The 27,489-nt window shown below is 41.0% G+C and overlaps 2 protein-coding genes across 3 annotated transcripts; both read right to left on the reverse strand.

Annotated features, from left to right (window-relative positions):
- Window positions 1-217: 217 nt before the first annotated feature.
- On the reverse strand, window positions 218-5,853 carry ccn1l2 (cellular communication network factor 1, like 2). The gene is made up of 5 exons (XM_026945701.3): window positions 4,742-5,853; window positions 3,263-3,476; window positions 1,943-2,272; window positions 1,581-1,780; window positions 218-1,049 (listed from the first exon to the last, which is right to left on the reverse strand). The coding sequence occupies exons 1-5, from the start codon at window positions 4,817-4,819 to the stop codon at window positions 744-746; spliced, it is 1,128 nt and encodes a 375-aa protein (XP_026801502.3). The 5' UTR covers window positions 4,820-5,853; the 3' UTR covers window positions 218-743.
- Window positions 5,854-17,716: 11,863 nt separating this feature from the next.
- On the reverse strand, window positions 17,717-27,228 carry LOC113546030 (uncharacterized). 2 transcript variants are annotated; one of them, XR_008302133.1, is made up of 12 exons: window positions 26,907-27,228; window positions 26,100-26,301; window positions 25,267-25,405; window positions 23,952-24,030; window positions 23,676-23,779; window positions 23,186-23,261; window positions 22,825-23,106; window positions 22,205-22,388; window positions 21,174-21,331; window positions 20,400-20,505; window positions 18,434-19,777; window positions 17,717-18,256 (listed from the first exon to the last, which is right to left on the reverse strand). XR_008302133.1 is itself a non-coding variant. In XM_026945726.3 (11 exons), exons 2-11 carry the CDS (start codon window positions 26,254-26,256, stop codon window positions 19,650-19,652), a joined length of 1,413 nt encoding a protein of 470 aa, XP_026801527.3. In that variant the 5' UTR covers window positions 26,257-26,301; window positions 26,907-27,228; the 3' UTR covers window positions 17,717-19,649. The 2 variants fall into 2 exon arrangements, 1 of the variants encoding a protein (XP_026801527.3); XM_026945726.3 differs by having other exon boundaries at window positions 17,717-19,777.
- Between the last annotated feature and the right edge of the window lie 261 nt (window positions 27,229-27,489).

Here is a 27,489-nt window from a genome sequence, read left to right on the forward strand (position 1 = left end):
TGTCTATAGCAGTGTCTGGGAGGTTTTAGCGCCATGTTCGTGTCTGGTCTCAGTAGCGTCTGAAAATGTGTGTAGATCAGAATCTGTAAGCTGGTAAGTGCTGCTGATCTGACTCTAAAATAGCTGAGTGGGATTGGACAGTGATGCGCAACCCGCGGCTCAGAATTCGCTCCTACACACAGCGTTGGTCACGACGGAATTCACTCTGCCACAGTGCACGGATTTCATTTCAATTTTATTCCGCAACAAAAAAACGACGGGAGGAATTCCTTCAGGAGTGGGTGGGATTAAAAACCTGCCTTGCACACACCACTTTATGTAACGTAATAAAGTGTTAACTTTGACAGTGACTTTTTTAAGTGTAGTGTCACGCAGTTGACTATAGAATCGGCTTCGTCGGGTCTGAAATATTTTCAGACATACATTTAGCTGCTTTCTTTGCCGTCTGCCTCACTGCTTTTTCCACTGCCTGGTGTCTGGAGTAACTTACTGAAGTTTAACAATGTCACCTAAAGCTAGTATATAAATAGCTGGATGTGTATCCTTTTATGGAAATAATTTTGCATGAGATAGACTTCTGCTTCTACTTATTTGTTAGCTGAATTAGCATCGTAGTGACAGTGCAAAAAAGAAGCTAAAGAAGCAAACTTCAGACACGAAATACGTCTTAACTGAAAGTTTTTTTTATCATCAGACTCCTCCTTTAATGAGGGTGCAGATGATAGTGTGTAATGTGTGTGTGATCAGTGTGAGAAGGTGTGGATGTCGTTGTGCAGGATAACAGAAGGAGGCGAGTTGTCTCCGTTTGCGCTGCAGTAGCTCTTGCTGCAGTGACAGCGTTGGATCCACATGACGTTGTGTGTGATGCTTTCTCCGTCTGGACAGCGGAAGCGCAGACGTACGGTGCGAGTCTCAGATGGACGACAGCATCTGCCATCAGTGCACGAGCCACATGTTTTGGGCCTGTACCGCCTCACTGTGGTGCAGCCACCGAACGAGATGTGCTCCGGCTCTCGGGACCTCAGCGTCCGTCTGCATTTCTTCCCTTTCTGCAAACAAGACAATGCCAAACAGCTGTTCGTTAGTGACAGCTACTTAACCCTGTGTTTTTATTCCGCTGTTAGTTCAAATCAGCAAAGCAAGTCCACACGGATGCTGCAGATTTCTCATCTGGTTTGAAGCCATAAAGTAAAGGTCTTTTATGACTGAAAACTGATAAAAGATAAATGACATACTATATAAGATTACAATAAACCAAATATAAGATTATTACCTGATTATTTCTAATCATTTTGACTAATTACAAGCTTTACATTTTTCCGTTGGCTTATTCTATTCTATAGAAATTCTTAAACTGGCTTCTTAGTAGATATAAATTCTTATGATCTGCCAATAAAACGAGATTATTCTAAGCTTGAAATTAGTAGATTTAATAATCATATTTTGTATGCACAAATTTTATAAATTTGACCATTTTGCAAAGATGTTGTTTTTGCAGTGTATAGTTATATTTTATAACAGATGGAGGTTAAAGGTTGAAGCAGTAGATGGTGTGTAGACGTTAAAGAGCTGCTTGTTACCCCGACAGCCAGCACAGTGTCACACTTGTGGATCTGACAGAGACGTGTCTCTCGGACCAGTTTACACTGCGGGTTCGTGTTGGTCACACGGCTGGAGATGCCGAAGCCACAGGAGGCGGAGCACTCGGACCAGTCTGTGGTCTGAGGAACACACTTGGAGGATGGAAAAGGAACTCGAGATACGGACAGTGATGTCCACTCTGCACAAACAGAAGAGCACAGAGGCAGGATGAGTTACACAGAGTTGGAAATAATTGTTATTGCATCATAAACTCTAAGAGCCAATCAGGTTCCAGTATGCAAATGAAAGGGGGGATTAGTGTGTCAGTTCCACGTAAAAATATGACTGAAATATGGTTCACCTTGAAAGGCGTCTCCTGATCTTTCCATGAAAGTGTGCAGCAGTTTGTTGATGTGGTTCACGTGTGGCTGCGCAGGCGGCGAGTCACGGGGCGCTTCATTGATGCGGTTGTCGTCGTCACACACCCACTCCTCGCAGCAGCGGCCTGGTGGCGTCTCCAGGCGGGGGTTGGCGCAGTGCCAGGCAGGCAGGGGGACACGGTGTGGACAGAGTGGCATGCAACCCACCACGCCGTCCATGCAGCTGCACTGGTGCTCACAGCTGGGCTGGAAATCCTCGCTGTGCTGGTACACGCGACCGCCGAACTCGCACGGCCGACCCTGAGTGTCAGCTGAGGGAACACACAGATACAGTAATCTTATCAGAAATTAGTTAGTTAGTTAGTTAGTTTAAGGTGCGCAGTCATACATACATTCAACTTTCAGCCATATAAGAGAAAAATGCTAAGTAGCATAAAAAGATAAAAGAATTAATAAGCTAATCATTGCTAATCAGCCTAAGCGTGAAATATATGGCTAAATATACTACATTTAAGGCATAATCTCGTATTGATACATGCAGAATCATTCAATGAAACGCCAACATCGACACTGTAGTAGTAATTTAAAGCTCTGTTTGTGTTAGTAACAAGATTTTTCACGTTTACTGGGACAGTCCCATATTTCAGCTTAATGACTGATCGGCTTCAAATCGTGTAATTGGTGTTTAAATGGTTTATTTCTTTCAATACCAATTTCATACTAATTTAATGAGCATTTTTGAGCCTCACCCTCAAGCCCTAGTAGTTCCACGTGGTGCCAATCTTCAGTAGGAACATTTGCTACACTTAAAAATAATGGTTCATCTTTTTAACTTTTTTTGGTACGTGAATAGTTACAGGTCTCTCCAGGGGTTCTATTTGGAAGGAAATGTGCTGTTGAAGAACCGTTTAGGATGCTAAATGAAAATCTTGTGTTCTAAGAGTGTACCATACATTCCTGCTTAACATCAGCACCAACTGGAACTTGTGGGGCTCGATCTTATTTCAAGCGTTCTTCAGTTTGTTCCTCCGGGGGAACCTTAAATGTTCTATGCAGAACTTTACAACAGAGTGTTTCACTATGAGAAAGGGTTCTGAGTAGAACATTTAGGAAGAGAAGAATCCTTAAGTGTCTAAAGAACTCTTGAGGAACCTCTTTTTCTGCGAATGAACTTTGGTTTGGAAATATTTCAAATATTTGTACAGAATTAAAAAACAACTATAACTAACTTGTTTTGTACTGAATGTCCAGAATGGGGAATAATATTGTAGGAAACGTGTTTGTGTGCTGTGTCTTCTCACCCCTGCACAGGCCGCGTTGCGGGTCTCCTCCAGCCCCTAGGTGGCAGCGCAGGCCTTTAATGTAGTCGCAGGGTTTGTCCAGGCCGCAGTCCTGGTTAAACTGCTGTGCACACACCTTACAGCAGCCACACTCATCCAGCACCAAGCTCACTCCCACCGGGCACGAGGGGGGCGTCAGGGGGCACGAGCACGGCCCCGAACAGCCTCGCATCACCTGGTGAGGCACATCAGTGGGAGGGAGGAGCAGGTGAGGGAACGTCTCACAATGACTTCATCTACTGAATAGCTGCAACATGCTTTGATCAAACAGCAAACTGATTCTGAATGAGGCTATGTTAAAAAATGAGGACAATCTTCCTGTTTCCCAGTGCATTGAAGTGACAAAGCCGTGACCTAAACATGCTTTCAGTTGTAGTAAAAATGTCGGAGAGTGGTGCGAGATGGAGAAGCATGCACTCGAGTCAACATATCCAAAGGGTTCTTTTATGTTGAAGGTCGAGACCGATTTGCGCTGTCATACAGGTGATGGATTGCTAAGCAAGGAAGCGAGGAGGCGTTTCCTCAAATGGATAAGTGATAAATAAAACACATTTCACACACACATTATTGCAGGGAATCCCATGTTCAGTGTACTGCAGTTGACATTGCATACTGTGATATAGCCTATTAGAGGTGTAATGCAATGACTTTAACTATATCTCTATCTGTTTAGTGCTGAAAATATCTGCATTCAAATCTGAACCCAAAGTGGGAGGTGCCTATTAAATATGAACCCTATCACTATGTCCAGAGGTAGAAATGCCAGGACTCTCATTTCCTCTTCACTCCAGTTCATAAATAGAGATGGAGGGTTTTTTCTTTTCATAATCCTGCTCACGTAGTTATTATATTTGTTTGTACCTGCCTGCGATATGTTCTAGCAACATCACTTGGTTCTATTTCCCAAAATATAAACAGACCAGTAGGCTAATTTAAAGCACCGCCCCCTGACCACGCAGTTACTATGCACGGTCTTACTTTGTCCCGTGAACGTCATATATGATAACCTTGCACCTTCGTGCACCTCACACTTGTGCTACTCTTTTGTTGTGTCCCAATGCACACCCCTGTGATTCCTTCTGGCAAGCTTTTCCTGCCAAAAGAAAAATAATAATAATAATAATATACCTCTTATTCATATCTGTTTAAAACATATTTTCAATCCAAATAACATGTTCATATTCTGTTACATCCCTATAACCAATATATCAGGAAGTTAAGCAATATGTCATGTAAGAGAATCATTATAATAATTGTGTCCTTGGTGAAAAGCCTCACTGTCAAAGTAATTGTCTAAATTGCACTCAATTTTCAATCAAAACCTCAAGCACTGGTCAATTACATTAATCAGGAGCCCTTCCGAAAAAAAAAAGGACAGGGTGTTTTTATAAAAACAGTTTAACGGTCACAGAAACGTCTCAATGGATCCTGTGTACTCACTTCTCCAGCAGCACTGAGAGTAAACAGCAGCACGCTGCACACAACTGCTTGCATCCTTCCACTCCTTGGAGAAAACATTTTCTCACCGTCCTGCTCAGATCCTGAGGGAAAAAGAAGAATTTCTAATATTCCAGGTGATTAAAAAGGATTAATCCTGCAGCAGCTTCAAAGAGTCAGTCCACAGCAGTCAGATATCCATAGACTCCTCTTTTTTTTTTGTCTTTTTTTTTTTTTTTTACTGTGTGTTCCACCTCTCGCTCAGGGAATTGAGTCACCGGTTAGAAATCTGGAGTTAAATCCGCAGAGAGCCGGTGTGAGTGTGTGGCTTGTGGAGCTTTATAGAGGATCACAGCTGGAGCAGGTCACCTTATAGAGAGAGAGGGAGAGAGAGAGAGAGAGAGAGAGAGAGAGAGAGACTGGCCCCCTCTGACATAAGAACACAGAAAAGTGAGCAAAGTGAGAAAGGAAGTCACACACACACACAGATCGTTCAGCTAGCTAATAGTGCTAAGAAGAAGAAAACATTCAGTTAATACAGTGCACTGATTTAGCCGTTGCGAAATGCACAAATCAACCAGCCAATGATATTTTTATTTAAAACAAACTGTTAAAAATCACACACTCGTTCCTGATGGTAAATAATTATACTGTATGTGTTGATAATGAGTCAGAATGTAATATAATTCACCTATAAGCCATATAATGGTGGTCTGTCATGGTAACAAGGTAACATGTGGTATAATGCTGCTTTAATGGACCTAATGGATGATGGACGTCTCTAATATAAGCATCTGTGATGGTCCTGCACAGATGGTCAGACTCCGGCAACTGGTGATCATTCCATTAATATGCCAAAAATTCAAATCATTTCATGTTGAATATATTCTGGATATATTTGGATCCAAGAATGAATGGAGTCATAGAAACCACAAATTAATATTTCTTTCGGAAAGTTTCATTTACCAGCCGTTCCTGGTACCTATGGCAACCTTTCTGAAGTAGTATCCCAGCATGTACCTCCCTGATCCACTCAATCAGCTATTCACCACACACTTCCGAAGCTGACGAGAGTGTGTTAGCAGTGGCCAAATTGTAAAAAAAAAAAAAAAAAAACTCAAGGTGAATGATTAAAATACAGCTGTACAGAAAAAAACAATTATATGAAACTATTATCTATCCAGCGTCCTAATGTAATAGAAGATGTAGCTAGTAATGTAGCTTCAATCAACTTTAAGACCATCAAACAAGGGATTTTGACTCTGGAACTATTTCATTTGACAAAACTGATAATAAGGGTGCTATCAATATAAATATAAGTCCACTTGCCAAGTATGAAATTGATACTTTTGTTTTATTTGCTGTTTGGTTTGGTTTGGTTTTGCAATGCACATAATAAAATGGCCCAAAAAGCAAAAAAAAAAAAAAAAAAAAATTGTATGTGGAGCATGTAGGTCTGAAAACGTCCCACAAATCTCTTTCATTCATTGGTCACAAATATGGAATATTTATTTTCTCTTCCTTTTCATTGGTACAGTAGCTCTACAGCTCTGTCCTTTGGCTCAGTTTAGTTCAGATTTACCAAAAACCCCAAAACACACAGCATGTTTGATTCACTTCATGCAGTGGAGTCGGTTCAGGGTCGATGCGGTTTAACTGGAAGTGGACCCTCGAAGACCCGAGAGTGATTACTTGTGACTAAAGAACTACACCGAGGTGGAAAACACACCAGGTCTCCATTCAATCGGACGAAACACCATAAGTGTTGGTACTACTGATCAGATTGGATTTGTGATATTTTATGATCTATTAGCGTATTTTATGCCATGATAGTGTGTGATGTTAACTGATACAAATCTCTTGCACAGGGTTACTAATTAGTAACGGTATTTGACCAACAGTTGATGCACAGACTCCTGATATCTTTATCATATAAAAACATGGTGTAAGTGAGATTACTGAATCTTTACTGGAAATTATACCATTTTTTTCACCTGGTTGAAGCTGTAGCATGTTGCGTTATTGAAAAACACTTCGCTGCATTATTGATAAGAATGTACATTTCTACAAAACCAGTTGTCCTTGTGCTTTACTTCGGTTGTAATCTCGTCCATGGCAAGTCAGTGTTTAAATCTGAATAGAGTTAAAACAATATTAAATAGAAGACGGAAAAGGACAGATTTATAATGAGTAGCTACCCCTGTCTCAAATCGAGCACTGTTTATGAGAGAAGGGAAAACACTGAATGCAAGGAACTCCGTGACCAGCGCTGGGAACTCCTGCCCTACAGACATTACCGTGTTATAGTGGAACAAGTGAGGAGGGAACTCCTGCTCTGCCGTATGGCTTTCCTCTCTAATAGGAAGCGGTGATGCAGATGGAGAAGGAAATCCCCATAAACATCTCGACAGGCTCTCGACAAATTCTCAACGTACACACTGCACTATCCTCACACACCTTCTGCTGGGAGGTCTTCCTGTCAAGCTGCAGAACTCCCTCTAAGCCATTCCTAGAGACGGGCAGCGTTCCAGGAAACCCTGGTTCCCATGTTTTGCAAGGAAAAGCCAAACATTCCCATTGTCATTTCTTAAAGAGTTCAAAGGTGTTTTCTGTTGCTTTATGCACAGGGGGTCAGGCTGGACCTCGGCTTCGTGTTTCCAATGCCCAGATCAGGAACAAAGCACCTTTCTGAGCAAGAGAAAGACGAGAGTCTGATGTGTCTGATTTCAGAACAGCCTGGGGTGACTGATTACAGAGAAAGAACTGAGAGTCTGATGTCTCTCCTCTTGAAGAAAGACAAGACATTCTGATATCTCCACAAAGGGATTTGATTCTGATGAATCTAAACTCTATACGATGTGAACTGGTTGTGTCTGATCACAAAAAAAAAAAAAACACAGATGAAAGTCTGATTTGTCTCATCCCAAAGAATAAAATGAATCAAAGGAATCAAATATCACAAAGCTTATGCATCTGATCACAAAGCAGGAAAGTCTGATGTATCTGACCAAAAATGAGATGTGAAGAAAGAAATGAGTCTGATCACAAAGCAAGAAAGTCTTATGTATCTAATCACTAATGAGATGAGTCTAATAACAGAGAAGGCAATGAGCCTGATAAATCTGATCTCAAGTGAAGAAGTGAAAGTCCTATGCAGCACAAAGAAGGAAATTAGAGTCTAATGTATCTAATTACAAACAGACAAGATTCTGATGGGTCCGAACCCAAAGAAAGAGATAAGTCTGATGTGTCTGATCACAAAGCAAAGAATTCTGTATCTGAACACAAATGACATGAGATTCTGTTGTATCTAAATGCAAAGGAAGAAAAGAGAGACTGATGTATCTAATCACATCAAGTGATGGGTCTGTCCTGAGATGAAATGAGAGTCTGATGTATCTAATTACAGAGTTTGATGTATCTGATCACAAACAGATGAGAGTCTGATGTGCTTCATCCTAAAGAAAGATATGAGAGTCTGATGCAGAGACTCGTCGCAAACAAAGAAAGTCTGATATAGCTGATCGGAAACAAAATGAGTCTGGATGTATCTGGATGAGTCTGATGTATCTGATCTCATATGAAGTGGGGAGAGTCCAGTGCACCAGAAAGAAACATGAGAGTCTGATGTGTCTGATCACAAATGAGAAGAGATTCTGATTTATTTAATCACAGAGTCTGACGTATCTGATCACAAATGAAACAAGAGTCTGATGCATCTAACTACAAACAGATGAGAGATGTGCTTCATCCTAAAGAAAGAGATTAATCTGATGGGATCTGTTCACAAAGTAAGGGTCTGATGTATCTGATAACAAAGATGCTGTTTTGCTCTAGCATTTACATAGCATGATACTCTCAACTCACTTGTAATCAGATATTTGTGCTTAGATATATCAGACTGTCATTTAATTCTGAAAGCTTGCTGTTTTGCTTTATATAGCATCAGACTTTTATCTCATTTGTAATCAAATACATCTGACGTCTTGTGATTAGATACATCAGACTTGTTTAATTCAGAAAGTTTGCTGTTTTTCTTAGCGTTTATATAGCATCAGACTTTTATCTCATTTGTAATCAGATACCCCTGAAGTCTTGTGATTAGATACATCAGACTCTTGTTTAATTCAGAATGCTTGCTGTTTTGCTCGAGCCTTTACATAGCATCAGACTTTCATCTCATTTGTAATCAGATACATCTGACGTCTTGTGATTAGATACATCAGACTCTTGTATAATTCAGAACGTTCACTGTTTTGCTCTAAGACAATCAAGCCTAGGCATTTGGAAATGTGGATTTGGAGGAACCTCTGTATATATTTCAGATAACAAAATTACTGATTATAGCTTTAACATTGTCCTAATTACACACCAATATTTCCATACGAGATGTTATTCAGGATATAGAGTAGTACACTAAAATCTCTGTGCGTGTTTAATACGTTAAAGTTTGTTTTTTAGCTCAGAGCCCTTATTTGGCCTGAAATCCTATCCGTGTATGCAAACCATCAAACCCTGGAATGTTAAAATAATGCCTGTATATAACGTAGACGAGGTTTAGACGCGGGTCTGTGCTTCATAAAGATCTCAAAGCAGGAATGCTGATGGAAGTTCAGATTTTGCTGCATGTTTACGGCGATCATAGCCAGAAAAAAATCTGATAGTGATTTGTGTAGTGAGCGCACGCCCTGGCCTGTCGTGTTGCGCTCAGGGCGAGGGGAACGACATAAGACACTCAGATATTCAAGTGAGTCTGAGAGGAAGGTGAAGAGTGAAGACCACAGTAAAGGGAACAGGTGTGTGTGTGCGTGTGTGTGTGTGTGTTAATGGCAAGCGTGTGGTGTAGGTAGGCAGCAGGTGCTCGATGCTTATCCAGTTTAACACAGTGATCTGAGAATGTGTGCTTTATTGTAGGCATGTGTGTGTTTTACAGTGCATGAGTGAGGGCTGTCATATATATATATACGAGACTCAGATCTAAAGAGGTGATGAGTGAGGTGCAGTGTACCAGTGAACAGGTGTGTATATGTGTGTGTGTGTGTGTGGTAAGAATCCTTCATGCGACCCTTCATTTCATACAAGATCACCAGTTTCTTCAGGTGCACCTTGTATCAGGATTCGCGATGGGCGGTGACCGCAGTCGAAATTCCACAGATTCCAGACCCACAAAAGCAGGATGTGTGTGTAAGACCGAAAGGAGGGGTGTGTGAGTGTGTGTAAGGGAGTAGGGTTTTAGAGTAAGAGAACGAAACAGAGACTGGGAGTGAGGAAGAGGAATGGGGCAGTTTGGCATTTCGGACGGTCTGGCTCAATCCCAGCCATTGTTAACACTCCAGACAAACATTTCCACCAGCAGGGGAAAGTCAGAACGGGCAAATGATACACACTCCCATACACAGTCCCACACACACACACACACACACACACACACACACACACACACACACACACACACACACACAAACTCCCATAGCTCCATCAAATTTGAGTTCTACAGTCATGCTAGGTCTAATAGAGCTTGGTTTGTGCATCAAGCTGCACCACACGTTAATGTTCTGATTGGTCAGAAGGTGTTGATTAATTTTCCATAAGAACAGCGGGTTTATATTAATGTGTTCATTCTAGTATGTTATCGTTTCCATAGTAACAGATCATTTACAGGAACTTGTATGGCCAATGCTGCACATAATCTAAGCCTAATAATAATTGGATTAAAAAAACATGTTTCTATTTAACAAAGAAAAACATATAAATGTTGATTTGGTGATGGTGATTTGGTTTCTGTAAGGAGATGTTTATGTAACATTTTTGGAAGGAGTCTCCAGTTAGAGCTTTAAGTTTTAAATAAAACTAAGTTTTCCAACACAAAAAAAAAGTCATAGGACAATTTCAGCATCGTTTGAAATTGCAACTGGTCATTTCAGAGTTTAAGCTCTTGGATAAACCAATGGAATTCGCCTCAGTCTTTACATATTTGGGTTTGTACAATACTGGAATTTTTAACCTTAAACATTAAAAGAATTTCAAAAATTCAAAAATTATAGTTCACCATTTTCAGAGCTCTAAAAGGTTAATTTACCACAAAAGGGTGCACAGCTTTTTACACTCTCTTAAACTGCACAGCTTTTTACACTCTCTTAAACTGCACAGTTTTTTACATTCTCTTTATCTGCACAGCTTTTTACACTCTCTTTAACTGCACAGCTTTTTACACTCTTAAACTGCACAGCTTTTTACACTCTCTTAAACTGCACAGCTTTTTACACTCTCTTTAACTGCACAGCTTTTTACACTCTCTTAAACTGCACAGCTTTTTAGACTCTCTTAAACTGCACAGCTTTTTACACTCTCTTAAACTGCACAGTTTTTTACATTCTCTTTATCTGCACAGCTTTTTACACTCTCTTTAACTGCACAGCTTTTTACACTCTTAAACTACACAGCTTTTTACACTCTCTTAAACTGCACAGTTTTTTACATTCTCTTTATCTGCACAGCTTTTTACACTCTCTTTATCTGCACAGCTTTTTACACTCTCTTTATCTGAACAGCTTTTTACACTCTCTTTAACTGCACAGCTTTTTACACTCTCACTATCTGCACAGCTTTTTACACTCTCTTTATCTGCAAAGCTTTTTACACTCTCTTAAACTGCACAGCTTTTTACACTCTCTTTAACTGCACAGCTTTTTACACTCTCTTAAACTGCACCGCTTTTTACACTCTCTTTAACTGCACAGCTTTTTACACTCTCTTAAACTGCACAGCTTTTTACACTCTCTTTAACTGCACAGCTTTTTACACTCTCACTATCTGCACAGCTTTTTACACACTCTTTATCTGCACAGCTTTTTACACTCTCTTTAACTGCACAGTTTTTTACACTCTCTTAAACTGCACCACTTTTTACACTCTCTTTAACTGCACAGCTTTTTACACTCTTTATCTGCACAGCTTTTTATACTCTTTAACTGTACAGCTTTTTACACACTCTTTATCTGCACAGCTTTTTACACACTCTTTATCTGCACCGCTTTTTACACTCTCTTTAACTACACAGCTTTTTACACTCTCTTTATCTGCACAGTTTTTTACACTCTTTATCTGCACAACTTCTTATACTCTTTAACTGTACAGCTTTTTACACTCTCTTTAACTGCACAGCTTTTTACACTCTCTTTATCTGCACAGCTTTTTACACTCTTTAACTGTACAGCTTTTTACACTCTCTTTAACTGCACAGCTTATTACACTCTCTTTAACTGCACAGCTTTTTACACTCTCTTTATCTGCACAGTTTTTTACAATCTTTATCTGCACAGCTTTTTACACTCTTTAACTGTACAGCCGTTTACACTCTCTTAAACTGCACAGCTTTTTACACTCTCTTTATCTGCACAGCTTTTTACACTCTCTTAAACTGCACAGCTTTTTAGACTCTCTTAAACTGCACAGCTTTTTACACTCTCTTAAACTGCACCGCTTTTTAGACTCTCTTAAACTGCACAGCTTTTTACACTCTCTTAAACTGCACAGCTTTTTACACTCTCTTTATCTGCACAGCTTTTTACACTCTCTTTATCTGCACAGCTTTTTACACTCTCTTAAACTGCACAGCTTTTTACATTCTTTATCTGCATAGCTTTTTACACTCTTTATCTGCACAGCTTTGTACACTCTTTAACTGTACAACTTTTTACACTCTCTTTATCTGCACAGCTTTTTACACTCTCTTTAACTGCACAGCTTTTTACACTCTCTTTATCCCCATAGCTTTTTACACTCTCTTTATCTGCACAGCTTTTTACACTCTCAGCTCAGCTCCTTATGACCAGAGAAAACATTAAGAGCCTACATGCAGCCATTTTAATTCAAGGATAGTGTGTTACCTGCAATTGGTGTCTAAAAGAATTACTGTAAAAAAGACAGTGTTCAGAACGATGCATTCAAACACATTTGGTGTGCAAGCTGTTCTAGAGTTAACGTATGTTAATTTTCACTATATTATAATACTACAAACTTTTCAGCTGTAAAATGTCCACAGCCATCATCCTCAAGCCTGTGTGCAACACGGGCTGGTTTCACTTAGCATATTTTGAAATTAAAGTGGCATTTGGAGCGGAGCTAATCCAGCGCTACCCACCCGTTCAGTGGTGTGTTTAAGTGAACAGAATGTGCAGAATCATTTTAATACGTCAGTCCCGACTACACGAGCATGCCAAGGTTGGAAAACATCATACATCATGAAGATGAGGATTTATGAAGAAGGAAAAGATGAACTGCACATTAGGGATGTCGCAGAATACGAATACATGATTCGGAATGTACAGATAATGTACAGATCATGAACAGATCATGAACGAATAATGAACAGATAATACCTTTCCTGCTTAATGAACAGATAAAAAAAGGTAGAGTTGTGCATCGGGAATGGGATCCTGCAGGACAACAAAAAAGTCATGCAAGCAGGAGGCTTTTCCTTTTGCACAGCCTTCATTCATTCATTCATTCATTCATCCTTAGTAGCTGCCTGGTCAAGATGGTTAGGGTTTAAAAAAAGCTACTTGTTTGTTTATATTTTGGGACTGAATTTGTTAGAAAATATCAAAAAATGGTACAAAAAATAATAACTGTGTGAGCGAGATTAAAAAAACATTCCTGAGCAAAATTATGAACTGTAGTGATATGGCTAGGGTTGAGGAAATTCTATCTATATCATTTCTATTTTTTTTTTCTTTCTATTTCCAGAGGCATAGTGCTCATCATAAAGTCATATCTAGGGATAGTATATAATTTCAAAAAAAAATTTATGCTACATCCATTTCAACTTTAAAACCAAATATAATGGGCTCTGTGTTGTTCTTAATGCTGCTCCTGCGTTTCTGCTTCATTCACTACAGAGTCTGCAAGAGATCACGAAGATGAACATCATCTTGCAAGGCACCTTCTAGCAAACTGGAGAAGTAGCTTACATGAACAGAGGAATAATTGTTTTAAAAAAAATTCATGCAATTACGTATACAAATTGTGGAAGCGCAAGAGCCGCACTATTTCATAATGGAAATGTGTCATGGCGCTGAATGCAAGGAGTTCTTTACAGATTTTTGGAGCACGAAGCAGATACAGATAGTGTCATTGCTTTACACCCCGGTGTGTGTGTGTGTGTGTGTGTATGAAAGCACATGAAAAACCAATGTGAATGAGCGATGGCAGGTGAGATTAAAAAAAAGTTGTCTTATTGTGCCAAAAATCTTTTTTTCTCTTCTTGTTCATGGTGAGTGTTTTTAGCGAGGCCTGCTGATGCACATCAACTCCAGTTCACACCTGGGTGCTAAAATCCAGTCAAACACACCTGTGATGATGGACATATGGACAGAGCGAGCAAACAGGAACTTTGGGTGTGCATGTGTGAGAGAGAGGCAGTTTGTTTTTTCCCTCTGAGCTGTAACGGAATCGGTGTTCCACTGACTCACCAGGATTTGCATCAGTGCGGCGGGTGAACAACAGCGGATGTGTGTGATGGACAGCTTTTTTCAAGGAAAAATACAGCCAAAAATACATTTTCTGCCTTTCCATTACAAACGGCTAAATTGTGTCTTCATTAGCCGTCCACACTCACTCACTCAGTCAGTCACTCCGAGTCAGCAGTAGACAGACGAGCATCTCATGCACGCCAGTGTGACAGGACAGTGTGTGTGGAATCAGCTGTGTCTCGCTGAACCCTGACCCTCCTCACCACTGACACCCACTCACGAGGTCGAAGGTCACGCAAAATTCCTCACGGTATCATCACACGATCATGTCGAGCTGTCCCTTGTGAGTGTTCAGCTGTTATTCAGTGTTAATGTCGAACTGTTTATGTTCAAGCCTTAGGTTCAATCAGGGATATGTCAAAGTGTAAGATAGGTGCTAGATGTTTATCAGCTTTAACACACACCTGTGAGGAACAGATGGATGACCGTATTAACCTTACAGTGTTTATAGATCAGCAAGCCACATGTGCCGGGTTGAAGACTCTTAGGTCTTACGTGATGGAAGGTCTGCAGAAGTGTGATGGAGGTACAGCACAAGTGAAAATCTCAGGAGGACATTTACATATGCTCTGGTATCCTGAACAATAAATATCAATTTATATCTGAAAGAAATTGTAATGCACTGTGTTAATAGCGTGGAAGTAGTGTGCATTATGGTGCCCCTGAAAACAAAATTGGGGTTTCACAGCTTTTTTTCACCTGTTGTTTATCGTTATAGAGAACAACATGACAGTATATGCAGTATATGTGTCATGTGGTGTGGTACTGGGCGTGCGTCTTTCAGCACAATATTCTCTTTTCCATCCACTGCTTGCTGGAGAATAACCGGTTGGAGTTTATTTATTTCTAGGATGGTGCAGTTTGTGTGCCTTGGTGGTTTTGTGACTTTTCAGAGGACGGGTTTCACCACCAGAGTTGGAATGACGCTACCTCAGACTGATGGACAACATGATTCCGTCTTTATGCACAAAAGAGAAATCCTCGACAGGTTTTCGTTAAACGCTTTGCTGCTCTCCATATTGAGCTACTGAGCAATAACAGGATTAACGCTGTGATTAACACTGTTGGAAAAAAAACCTTTCCACTCAAATGTAATCAAATAGCAAAGACGTGTTTCATGTTTAATTTTGCACAGAATCCATGAGGCTAATCTAGTTAACAAGTCAACCCCCTTTTCTATAAAATCAAGGCCTGAGTTTTCATACGCTTGCTTTAAAGGAATAAATTTGTAAGAAAAATACTAATGTACAAGCTACATTATACAGCAAGTGGCATCCCTACATAAGAACGTGTCAGACTACAGTCAAAATATCTGGCGTCCCTCAGTCACTGTGTTAAGGCAAGGTCAAATTTGGAGCAATAAACACAGTACTAACTTGGTGGCCTTTCAGCAGAGGAACCTGAGGTGCCCTGGTCTTTAGAGCCTGGCGCCTGGAGCGCACAGCAAACACCCGAGCGGTGGTGTGAAAGCGAGGTCCTTTACACTGGCTTTGCTGTGTGCGGCGGAGGGAGGGTAGGCCTCGCTCACAGAGCACCTCCTGTTGGGAAAATGTTAAATCAGAAAGTTCCAGGATGGCAAAAAGAACGGCGTAAACAAGTACGGCTCCGCAAACACGCGTGGTGCTAATGAACATGGAGTTACGCAGAATACACGATGCCAAGCAGGATGGCAAGCAGCAGCCGTTCTGAGATCAGGGATAATTAACTCTCTTTCACTCGCTCACAAACACAGGAACAGTGATCTAGGCATCAGGTCATTTGTTTACTCAAATCACACATTCATCATAATGATTTGCTTGTTAGCCTCAGCCTGAATTAAGCCAGTCTGTCCACGCAGACGCTCACTTTTTCCCTGAGTCAATGGCCATCAAAAGACGGCTTTATCCCAGGCCCAGGCCTTCCCAGTGCTCAGCACAACTCTAATTGTGTCAAGCGCTTCCAGATCAGACGTAACACACACACACACACACACACACAGAGAGAGAAACACACCCCTGTGTGTATGACATACAGCAGCTGCCGCATCGGAGCACCGAGACGCTGGAGAGATGTCATTCCTGCCCAGCAACCGCGTACACTACTCTAACAACGCCGTCTCATTTTACTGTGTGTGAACGCACAGCCAAGGCAGTCGACCTTAAACCCTGACCAAACACACACTGACGCCATCAGACCAAATTAAACGTATGGGAGACCTGCGCACATTCCAAAGAGCACACATGTGTGGTGTTTGTCGGAGTTTACCTGTCTATTATTCACTTTATTACCATGGTGACTCTTTTCTGATTGGCTGGCAGAAACACATGGTCATAGAAACAGAAAAAACAGTCTATTTTACTAAAGAATTTCAACCTCAATGCAAACGTTTAATTATTTTATAAGCTGTCTGGAACCATTAACCATAGTATTTGAAGGAACTAGACCAAGGGTCATCAATTAGATTAAACTCCTCACACAAATCATAATTCAATAATATTAAAAAATATATATAAAAACAGTATTTACAAATTAAATTTTTAATGTATCTTGAATGTACTGCTGTGGTATAAGAGGATGATCAACTTCCGGGTAGTAACAGCAACTCCACTTCATCACACCAACCTGTTGTTTATTATTTTCCCATAACAACGTGACAGAGTGTTTTATTCCGTACATACGGTATGTACTACACTGACACGGGTAGTTTTTAGACTAAGCCTGGTTGAATCAAGTTCATTCTTAGACACACTCTCGGGTTGACTTCTGTTGCCTTGGCAACCCCGTTTGCTTGGTTTTGCTTGTTCTTTATCTTCAGCATTAAAGGGGATGTGATCTCTTTTAGCTCATAACCATAAGTGGTATAAAGGTAGGATCTGTCCAAAAGAACCTAACATACCAAAACACTTACATAATCCATAAGCCTGAGCTCAAAACTGCTCCCTATTCACTATTTTGAGTAGGTCGTGGGTGCATTTGGGCTTGTAAGAAAACTTTTTTCCTGTCAGCGGTTCTGCAGACGCTCTCGTCTTTGCTCATGCACTGTTAAGAATGTGGCGTGTGTAATTACACCTCAGGGTAGTTGTGAGCGTTGCTCAGAGCACTGTGGTCTTTCCTGAGGCTGACGTCAGAACTTGGTGTTGTTGTTGCCAGAGTGGGGTTCTGCAGGTGGAGGTGAAAATCCCCGAGCAGCTTTGAGCAGTGTGTGTAGATTTGGGCATCGGCTTTGGAAATCTCTCCTCACAAAGGAAGCACTGCTCTGTCTCTCACACACATGCATATTTCTCTCAAGCTAAGCACTCATGGAAACAAGGCTGGAATATGTGTGTGTGTGTGTGTGTGTGTGTGTGTGTGTGTGTGTGTGGTGGGACTGTAGGTTCTCTGGCATCGGGACAGTAGCTGGGTGTGAGAACTGACCGAAGGCACAGCTGTGCCTTCGTGTGTATGTGTGTGTGTGTTACCATGCTGACCGAAACACAGATATACTTGCTATTCATGTTCATGAATATCAGTGTTGCTATAGGACTCAGGGATTAAAGAAGTCTTTCAAACCAAATTGTTTTAAATTTTTTATTCATTCATTTATTCATTCATTTTTCTTCCACTTTTCCTCGTGGGGGGTCACGGGGGTTGCGAAGGTCATCCCAGACTTCTCTATCCCTGGCCACAGATTCCAGATACTCCTGAGGGATCCCCAGACATTCCCAGGCCAACTCTGAGATACAATCTCTCCAACGGATCTTGGGTCTGCCCCAGGGTCTCTGTCCAGTGGGACGTGCCTGATACAGCTCTACTGGGACGAGATCACGGGGCGTCCTGCCCGAAAAACAGCTCTACTCCAGGGCTTTCCCAGATTATCGAGATCCTCACATGCCATCATGAAGAGTAAGCCCAGCAACCCTGCAGAGGAACCTTATTTCCACGGGCCAAACTTGCGACCTTATTCTTTCGGTCACTACCCACGGCTCGTGACCACAGGTGAGGACAGGGACGTAGACTGACTGAGAGACTAAACAGAGAGGTTTGTCACAAACCAAGGACCTGCTTCACCACCTCAGATCGTTAACACTGCTGTCGCTGACCTAATCTGTTTGTCAATCTCATGCTTACGTTTTCTATCACTTGACAATAACATCCCAAGATACTTGAACTCCTCCACCACCAGGGTTAAGGTCTCTCCACTCACCTAAAAATGAGCATCCCACTCTTTCCTGGGAGAGGACCATGACTTCGGAGTTGGGGTGCTGATTTTCATCCCAGTTGTTTGGTGCTCAGCAGAAAAATGTCAAATGCATATCATCATCTGCAAATAACAGGGATGTTACCTCTAGCCCCACATACTGGTCACCTCTCCAACCCTGACTGGGCCTTGATATCCTGTCCATGATAATCACAAACAGGAATGGAGATAACACACGTCCACCCTTGATGGAGTCCGACGCCCACCTTAAACAATTTTGACTTAACACCAATAATGCAGATGCAATCTCACTGTGCTCATACAGAGTCCAGATACCCCGTAATTCCTGCAGCACCTCTCAGAGCAAGAGTCGAGACACATAATCACAGGCCTTCTCCAAATCCACAAAACACATGTAGATTGGATTAGCACCCTACCATGCCCCCTCACAAAGCTGTGAAAGAGTAACACTACCACGTCCCCACTGTTCTAACATTGTTCATGCTGAATCCTAAATTTAACTATCGGGTGTAGTCTCCTGTCCAGAACCCTGCCATAGACTTTTCCTGGGTGGCTGAGGGAGTGTGATTCCCCTTAACTGGGCCCCTTCTTTTTAAAAAATAGGGACAACCATCCCAGTTTGACTTACATTGAAGAGGTGTGTTAACCACACAACCCCAACCTTGTCCAGGGCCCTCAGCATCTCCGGCTGAATCTCATCCACCCCTGTAGCTTTGAAGAGGTGAACCATGAAGGTTTCTAACCTCCACAGTAACCTCAAGCCAAAGAGATGGACTCATTCATTTATTTTTACCTGTGATGTTTCCCTTCCACATGAATCATTTTTCACATGTGATTTTTTTCATGATTCATTTATTTTCACACCTGATTTTTCCACATGAATTATCATTTATTTTCAAAATGAGCTACATTAGCCTTGCAGTTCCACACATTCAGGGTAAGTGGAAAATTGTGAAATGTGTTTGGCAATGTATTTTTAAGAGTAAAAGACTGCTGTCAAAGCACTAACGTTCATGAAGAGTGCAGAACCCAGGTGTGTATCTGTCCTTCTGAGACAATAGGACATGCAACTCTGTACACTGATATAGAAAAGATCTAGAAAGATCTACAGATGTTGTAACAGACCTGTTACTTCTCTACAATGAAGTAGTTCATGACCCAGTAAATGATTCGGATCAGAACCAATCGGTGTGTGTGTGTGTTACAGATATCTGAGGCTTGGTGTGGAAGTGCAGATATGTTCTGTAGAGCTTCTCCCTCCCCAGGGTTCCATCGCTCCAGTGATGATCCTCAGATCTGGGCTGGTGTCAGGATTGGGATTAGAGTTTTCTGTAGATAGATAGATAGATAGATAGATAGAGACAGAGAGAGAGAGAGAGAGAGAGAAAGACAGAGAGAGACAGACAGACCGGGATAGAGAGAGAAAGACAAAGAAAGGACAAAGACAGAGAGACAGATAGAAAGACAGGGAAAGAGAGAGAGAGACAGACGACCAAAGACAGAGATAGGCAGAAAGAGAGCAAGACAGGGAGAGAGATAAGGGGATAGACAGGGAGAGAGAGAGACGGACAGACAAACAGAGAGAGAGAGAGAAAGACAGACAGACAGAGGCAGAAAGACAGACAGATAGAGAGAAAGAAATGATCACTTACTTTCCTCTAAATCTATTTAATTACATTGCAACATTGGAATATTAAATTCAGCATGTTATAAATCTCCTCATTCTCTCTCACTAACAAAAGTCATTTTTTCAGCAGCATTTTGTCCTCCATGTTAGCTTTTAATCGCTTGTCCCCCTGATTGGCCAGGACGTTAAAATGCACTTGACATCACTTGCCGCTCTTCTGAAAAGTTTCACTTTTTTTTTCATCTTTCAAAGATCGGCTGTGGCCAGTATGAAAACGACACCGGGTATCCACCTCGTGCCCTTTGACCCCTCCATGTGTCTCACCGTAGAGCTTGTGGGTGGAGCGCTGGCTGTAAAACTCAGAGTTCAATGGAGCGTCGGTGCCTTTACTGCCCCTGTGTCTCCCACGCCTCTCATCTGTGTCCAACATCTGCACACACACACACACACACACACACACACACACACACACACAGGGACACCCACACATCCACACACGCATACCAATCATACAGAAATGCACACATTCGCACGCATACACTCAGACACGCAAAGGCTAAATAAGCGTCCCATGCACGATCCTTACACAAAGTGAAGCTCTGCTCTGCGTGCTCTCAGAGAAACATTCCTCGTATGAAAAAGCAGCGAACTGTTACATGCACATGTGTGCACAATAAAAAGATTCTTTTCAAAGATTACACTGCGGGTGCCACACACACACAGCCTGAGCTTTCAGTGATCTACACAGCACAAGTGGAAGTGATCATGCTGTATTTATGTGTAGGCGTGTGTATTGTCTTTGAGCATTTACAGTAAGTATGTGTGCGTGTGTGTGTGTGTATGTGTGTGTGTGTGTGTGTGTGCGTGATCAAATGAAGTGTGTATAGACTCAGATTTGGGTGTACCCTAAACAGAGAGATAGTACTTTTCATTAAGGTTTCCTGTTATGTGATGTTTAAAAGCTGTTCAAAAAACAGATTTTTTTGTGTTTGGGTTATGGATACAGATGTGTGTGTCAGTGTGTATATGTCTGCACATGCAGGTGTGTACGAGCATGTGTGAGTGTGTGTGCGTGTTTGACTGTGTGTCTGCTCTTACTCTGTGTAGCTGATTGTGTTCGGTTACAGCAGAAGTGCTACGGATGGTCATGTCCAGTTCTGACCCGGTTCCTTGATGGTGCTTCTTGTGAGAGAGCAGAGGATGAGTGTACCGGCTGTGACACAAGGTCCTCTTCACACACGGCCATGCTGCAGGAGCTGAGCATGCATGCACGCACACACACACACACACACATTCATCCATCAGATTTCACTGACTCTCTAAATATACACTATTTTTATATACACATTGTAGGTGTGTATCCTGATTACAGTCGGACGTGTGAAAGGGGACGCCTTCTTCATTGTGACTGACAGACACAGAAGCTACACCTACTTAACTGAGACTGACAGATAGAGAGGCCACGCCTCCTTCATTGTGCCTGACAGAAACACAGGCCACGCCTCCTTCAATGTGACTGACAGACACAGAGGCCACGCCTCCTTCATTGTGACTGACAGACACATCACACTTTCTTCACTGGGACTGACAGACACAGGCCACGCCTCCTTTTTTGTGCCTGACAGACACAGAGGCCACGCCTCCTTTATTGTGACTGACAGACACAGAGGCCACGCCTCCTTTATTGTGACTGACAGACACTGAGGCCACGCCTCCTTTATTGTGACTGACAGACACTGAGGCCACGCCTCCTTCACTGGGACTGACAGACACAGAGGCCACACCTCCTTCATTGTGACTGACAGACACAGAGGCCACACCTTCTTCACTGGGACTGACAGACACAGAGACCACACCTCCTTTATTGTGACTGACAGACACAGAGACCACACCTCCTTTATTGTGACTGACAGACACAGAGGCCACGCCCACTTTAATTACTAATGAACACTACTAATAAAATAGCTTTTATCAGTGCAGGCATGTTGTAAATATTAATTAATATGTTAATAATATGTAATTTATGATTATAAATATATAAATAAGACCAGTGCACCAATTAGAAGAGAATTTTGCGTAATAAATTCCTGTTTCTGTTACAGTCGTTAATGATGGTAAGTTTCACTCACCTGCACACTGTGGGCTGTGAAGCGTTCGATCTGAGCTCAGTTTAGAAACGGGAGAAGAGCCAACAGTCTCCTGAGCTCCTCTGGCGCCCCCTGGTGGACTGAGGACCGCAGGAAGGACGTTATGTCTCTTCCAGAGGTACGGCTGTCCCCTCAGACTGTCCCAGTCAGTGTCCTCCTCACCTGTCTGCACAAACCCGGTAATAACACAAATCAGAAATGATCCACTGTGAGCCGCATTCAGAGTAGTGGAGGAGATAAGTAAAGAATAAAACACTCCAGGTCATGCTGTTATAGGAAAATAATCAACAACAGGGTGGTGTGATCAAGCAGAGTCACGGTTATCACCCTCATGTTGATTATTTTCCTATTACACCATGTCCAGAAGCGTTTTATTGCTGTTATACCACAGCAATTTGCCAACAATTACAATTTTTCATTTATTAAAGAATGACACATCATACTTTTTAACCATTTATAGTTAGATTTAATGTGGTGGAAAATGCTGTATTAAGTTCAGTGTATTTGTCTGACAATTTGTTGTAACAGACCACAATATTTCGCTCTAAACTGACGTCTCCGAGCCGGAGTAGACCTGGGAAACGGGTAGACCTGTCCCTCACCTTGCTGTCCAGTTTGTAAAGTGAAGCTGGTGTGTCCTGGCTCGCTCTCCTGACCCTCCTCTCTCGGACACTGTGAAAAACAACGGGTTTGTTCTTCACCAGGAACGCACTCGGGTCTCCAGGGAGTTCAGGTTCATCCTCGGCTGCTGATGCATTCATATCGTCTCCTGTATCCGCCTCCAGCTGACCCGGAGAGACTGACTCCGCCCACTGGCTGGGGTGAAAGGTCAAGGGTGAACAGGTGAGCTGGAACCGCACCCTCTTCGTCGTTCCTTTACGCTTCTGATTGAGAGGAACCACACGTGTCAGGTGGGATGCTGTGACGACACAGTGACGTCTGTAAGAGATGGCATTTACTCACTGCTTTAGGTGTGTTCTGTGTCTGAGGAGCTGGGAGGCAGATTAACTCCTTCACAGAGCAGTGTGCAGATTTTGAGCTGACGGTAAAAGAACAGAAGCTCTTTACGAAATGAAGAATGTAACGTTTAATTTAACACTGGTGTCATTTGCGTACATAAACTATAACAGGAGATCATAAAAAGCTTTGCAGAAGAAGGTCTGGATAAGCAGCTAACATGGCTTAATGGCGACAAGTGATTTTTTAGTGCTTAACAATTAAAGAGTAATTTATGGCTAAAAAAACCATCAAATGAATGGGGTTAGGTTTCATTTAAACAAACTCACTAGGTCAAAAATACCTAGTGAGTTTATTGAAAAAAAATTTTTTTTTTTCCGCACCTAATAGACTGGCAGCTCAGCATTTGTCACAGTAAGTCTTGTTTCTTCTTATTATTATTACTATTATTGCTATTTTTTTTTTTACAGGATAGTGCTGCATGTTGCTTGGATACCTCTTAAGACACTGAGGGATGTAATGAGGATTCGGGACCCACAACACTAAAGATCCTGATCCCCATGGCGAGCCAATCAGAGGGCTAATGTGAGCTGTGTTGTCCTTTAAAAATAAAACAAACACACCCAATCACTCAATGCTCATGAATAACTATCCACAGAGCAGATATTAAGGCAGTTTGTGTCTGATAGGATCCTAAAACCCACATCTTTATTTCATGAAATCTGCTCCAATGGCTTAATACTGGACAGTTTGACCTTTGACCTACACTTACACTTTTGTCTCTGATGCCACTTTCTCTGGTATGGGATTTAGCTGCTGCTGAGGGGATCGCTGGGAAAGATGGATCTGTACTGCACATAAAAAGAGCAATGTTTATACACCTAACAAACTTCCTGTTTAATCAAAATTGAAAAAAATAATTTGGAGGTCTATGATTCTGGCTTCTAAGTTACATTACTAGCACAAATAAATCCTTTTTTTTTTTTTTTTAACAAATTATACACACACGACCTAAAGAGTTAAGACATATTAAAAAATACTGGCAGAGTCGGTTACCTGTGTCCAAAGGTTACACAGGGAAAGTTATGTGTATTCAGAGTCGGGTTATGCACATGCGCAAGTCGAATTTCTGTGCTCCTGATTCAGAATTTTAAAAATGTGAAGACCTACGTGAAGTTCAGGCCTCAGAGTTGTTTGTTAGTAGAATTTAGTAGAATCGTTAGTAGAGTTCGTTAGTAGAATCTTTTGACATTTTCAATAGTATCTAATAAACCACTGAATTAAACACAAGTACTTTGAGCTCCCAAAAAACTAGGGGATAGAAAATACGGACTGAAGAAGCAGATCACGTTTTTTTTTTCTTTGCCATCAAATGTAATATGATGTAACATAACAGCAGGACAGAAGAAATATAATGAAGAAATGAAATAAAAGGACTTATACGTTGATGTTTGCCTGATGAAATAGCGAGCATTGAAGTAAATATCTAATAGGAGTCTGGTTTATTGCTAATTCATTGCTCCATGAACAGTCCTAGTTGTAATTATCACATTAATCAGACACGGTCATTAATCAGTAATCAGTTATCCAGCCCCCCAAGGAGCACTTTCTTTCTTGCGCTAATTTCGTCGATAAGAACCTCCAGCTCTTTCCTACTAAAGTTTTTGTTTCTTTTCTTCCCCTCCATGTCAAATTAGCCGAATGGTTTCCACTTTCCAGCAAGTAAATGACGGTTAATGTCAGTTAATGTCGTTAAACACACACATCTCGTGCCCTTTACGTTTGAATAAATGATCGGGAGGTGACTGCTACTTAAAAAATAAGGTTTTGGCATTATTGAATTTGTTGTAGCTATTACACTACTGTCATTTTATTTTTATGAGAAAAACCTGATGTTCTTAAGAAAATATCTTCTTAAGAATTTTTCAAGAATTGCACTTAGGAACATTCTTACGAACATCTTAGAATTTATCTTAAGAACTTTCTTAACTTCTTTCTTAAGAAGATTTCCGTATTAATTCCACACTATGCTCTCATACTGTGCTAATTGCGAATGTCGAATAATAGCGAATATCTGAATTGCTCACGTTTTAAGCCTCTGTGTGGTGTCCTTCCGTGGAGGTACAGCCTTGGAGGGAATTCTGCTCAGATATGCTCTGTCTGAACACACAGTCCTCGCTCCTGCCCACTCGGAAACATCCACCACCGCCAGAGACGGCAAACTTTCTGCGGATAAAAGGAAATTTCTGATGTCAAAACTTCACATGAAGAAAAAATCCAAGCATTTCAAAGGTCTAACTGAGATTCCTTGTGATTGATAACTCAAACTGGAGCACGAAAACAACAGTAAAACACTTCAGAACTATTCCTTGAGCAGCTACAGGAAGGTCTAATTAAAAAAGACTGAGCATCGCAATTTGATTTTGTATGTTGTATATTTTCTTTTGAACTAAAAATTCACAACACAGAAACGAAACCATACAAAAAGGTTTAAATTTTAAAATTTAAAGGGGCAGTTCGTAATTTTTTAAGGCCATCTTCTGCCTGAGAGGCAAACTGCAATTAAATTCAATTGAAAAGCTTTTCCTGCCCCCGGGTTCACCACACCTTCTGTCTATTTCTCCCTCATGAGCTGCCTTTTAATTACTGCAAAAACGAGCAGTTTTTTTTTCAGCTGTGGGCGGAGTTTATTTCCGGGCCAGAAAAATGTGAACAGAACCTTGAAATGAATAAAGTAGTGGCATATACTGCATGTCAGTAATGTGACTCAGGGATTTCTAAATTTAGTTTCGAAACTGTATCTTTATTATAATCTTAGAAACAATTTAAAAATAAATAAATAAATAACAGACTGGAACTTTAACTCTGGAGTTTATTATAAGACTAAACGTTTTTTTAAGGCTGAGTGAGTGCACGTCACCTTCAGTGTTAGCACGGTGTTTAGTTGGCACTCTGACTGCACGGCGGTAAATGCCTTTAGCGATGCGCCGCTCAGCCTCCCAGCAGCACGGATGTGGACACAGAGCCCATAAACAGTGAACCTCATCCAGACGCTCAGCACCACCGAGGCTCCCCATGCTGACCAAACTTCAGCACAACCACAGACTTGGACATGACCGTCACTGAAATACCGCAACACAGGGTTACTGCTACATACACAGATGTTGACGTTGGATATTAAAGGAAATATTTAGCTACTATATATATATATATATATATATATATATATATATATATATATATATATATATATATATATAGCTGTTTTGTGGTGGTTTCACAACATTAAATGTAACTCTAAAGAGATAAAAAGTATGACTTGGTCTGTAATAACTGGAAAATGTCCTTTTTAGCAGATGTTATAAGAGGAATAAAACACCCCAGACCATGCTGTATCAGGAAAACAATCAACTTTGGCATGGTAACAGTGACTCTGCTTCATTACTCCACCACAACCTTGATTAATTTCCTGTAACAGCATGGCACTGAGTGCTTTAATCCTTATATACGTAATGCATCATGCATATTTGTTGTGGGTGATATGCCAAACATATGATATTGCAATACTTTTGATACTTTGATAATGATTTTATATTAATGCTTACAAAAAAAAAACCAGAAATCAGCAGAGCTGTGAGTTTTATAAAAGCACTAACAATAAGTGTAATAAAAGTTTATGGTGATAAAGTGAAATAAATGGAAATGAATGCATTGCAACTGTTCTTACCTTAACACATGACAGATTGGATAAACACAGTAAAACATACAGATAAGTCATTTACACTCATTTTACTAACTAGTTGTTTAGTTCCAGGGAAAGTTCGGTTGCTTAGCAACCTCGAGCTTGTAATACCAACGCATACAATCTACCAAGCTAGCTGAATAACGCACATTACTGACACATATCCTGTTATATAACTACAGCAAAGAGCTACATAAAGCTGACAAAGAAAAAAGAAAACTAAATTTAAAGCACCACTTGAGGTTTGTGAAGATCTCATGCGCGCGCAGAACACTAGTCAATCCAGCTTCTGTTAAAAGGCCGTGTGTGTATATTCATGGCTTTACGGTAATCACACAATAACGCCTCAGAAGACTATCCTGAGTTTGTGTTTATATTTCTCAAAAATGACAGTTTGGGAGGTCACCTGTAAAAATATATTTAATTTCTTTTTTTTACACATTTTTGAAAAAAAAAGCTTACTTTGAAATCAAAGGAATTCGACAATGTATTGAAATATTTTATATTTTATAGTGTTGTAGTACGCTCGCTTCTGATTGGTCAGAAAGTGTTGATTCATTTTGAGATG

Source organism: Pangasianodon hypophthalmus, chromosome 8, assembly GCF_027358585.1.
Source record: "Pangasianodon hypophthalmus isolate fPanHyp1 chromosome 8, fPanHyp1.pri, whole genome shotgun sequence".
NCBI lineage: Eukaryota > Metazoa > Chordata > Actinopteri > Siluriformes > Pangasiidae > Pangasianodon > Pangasianodon hypophthalmus.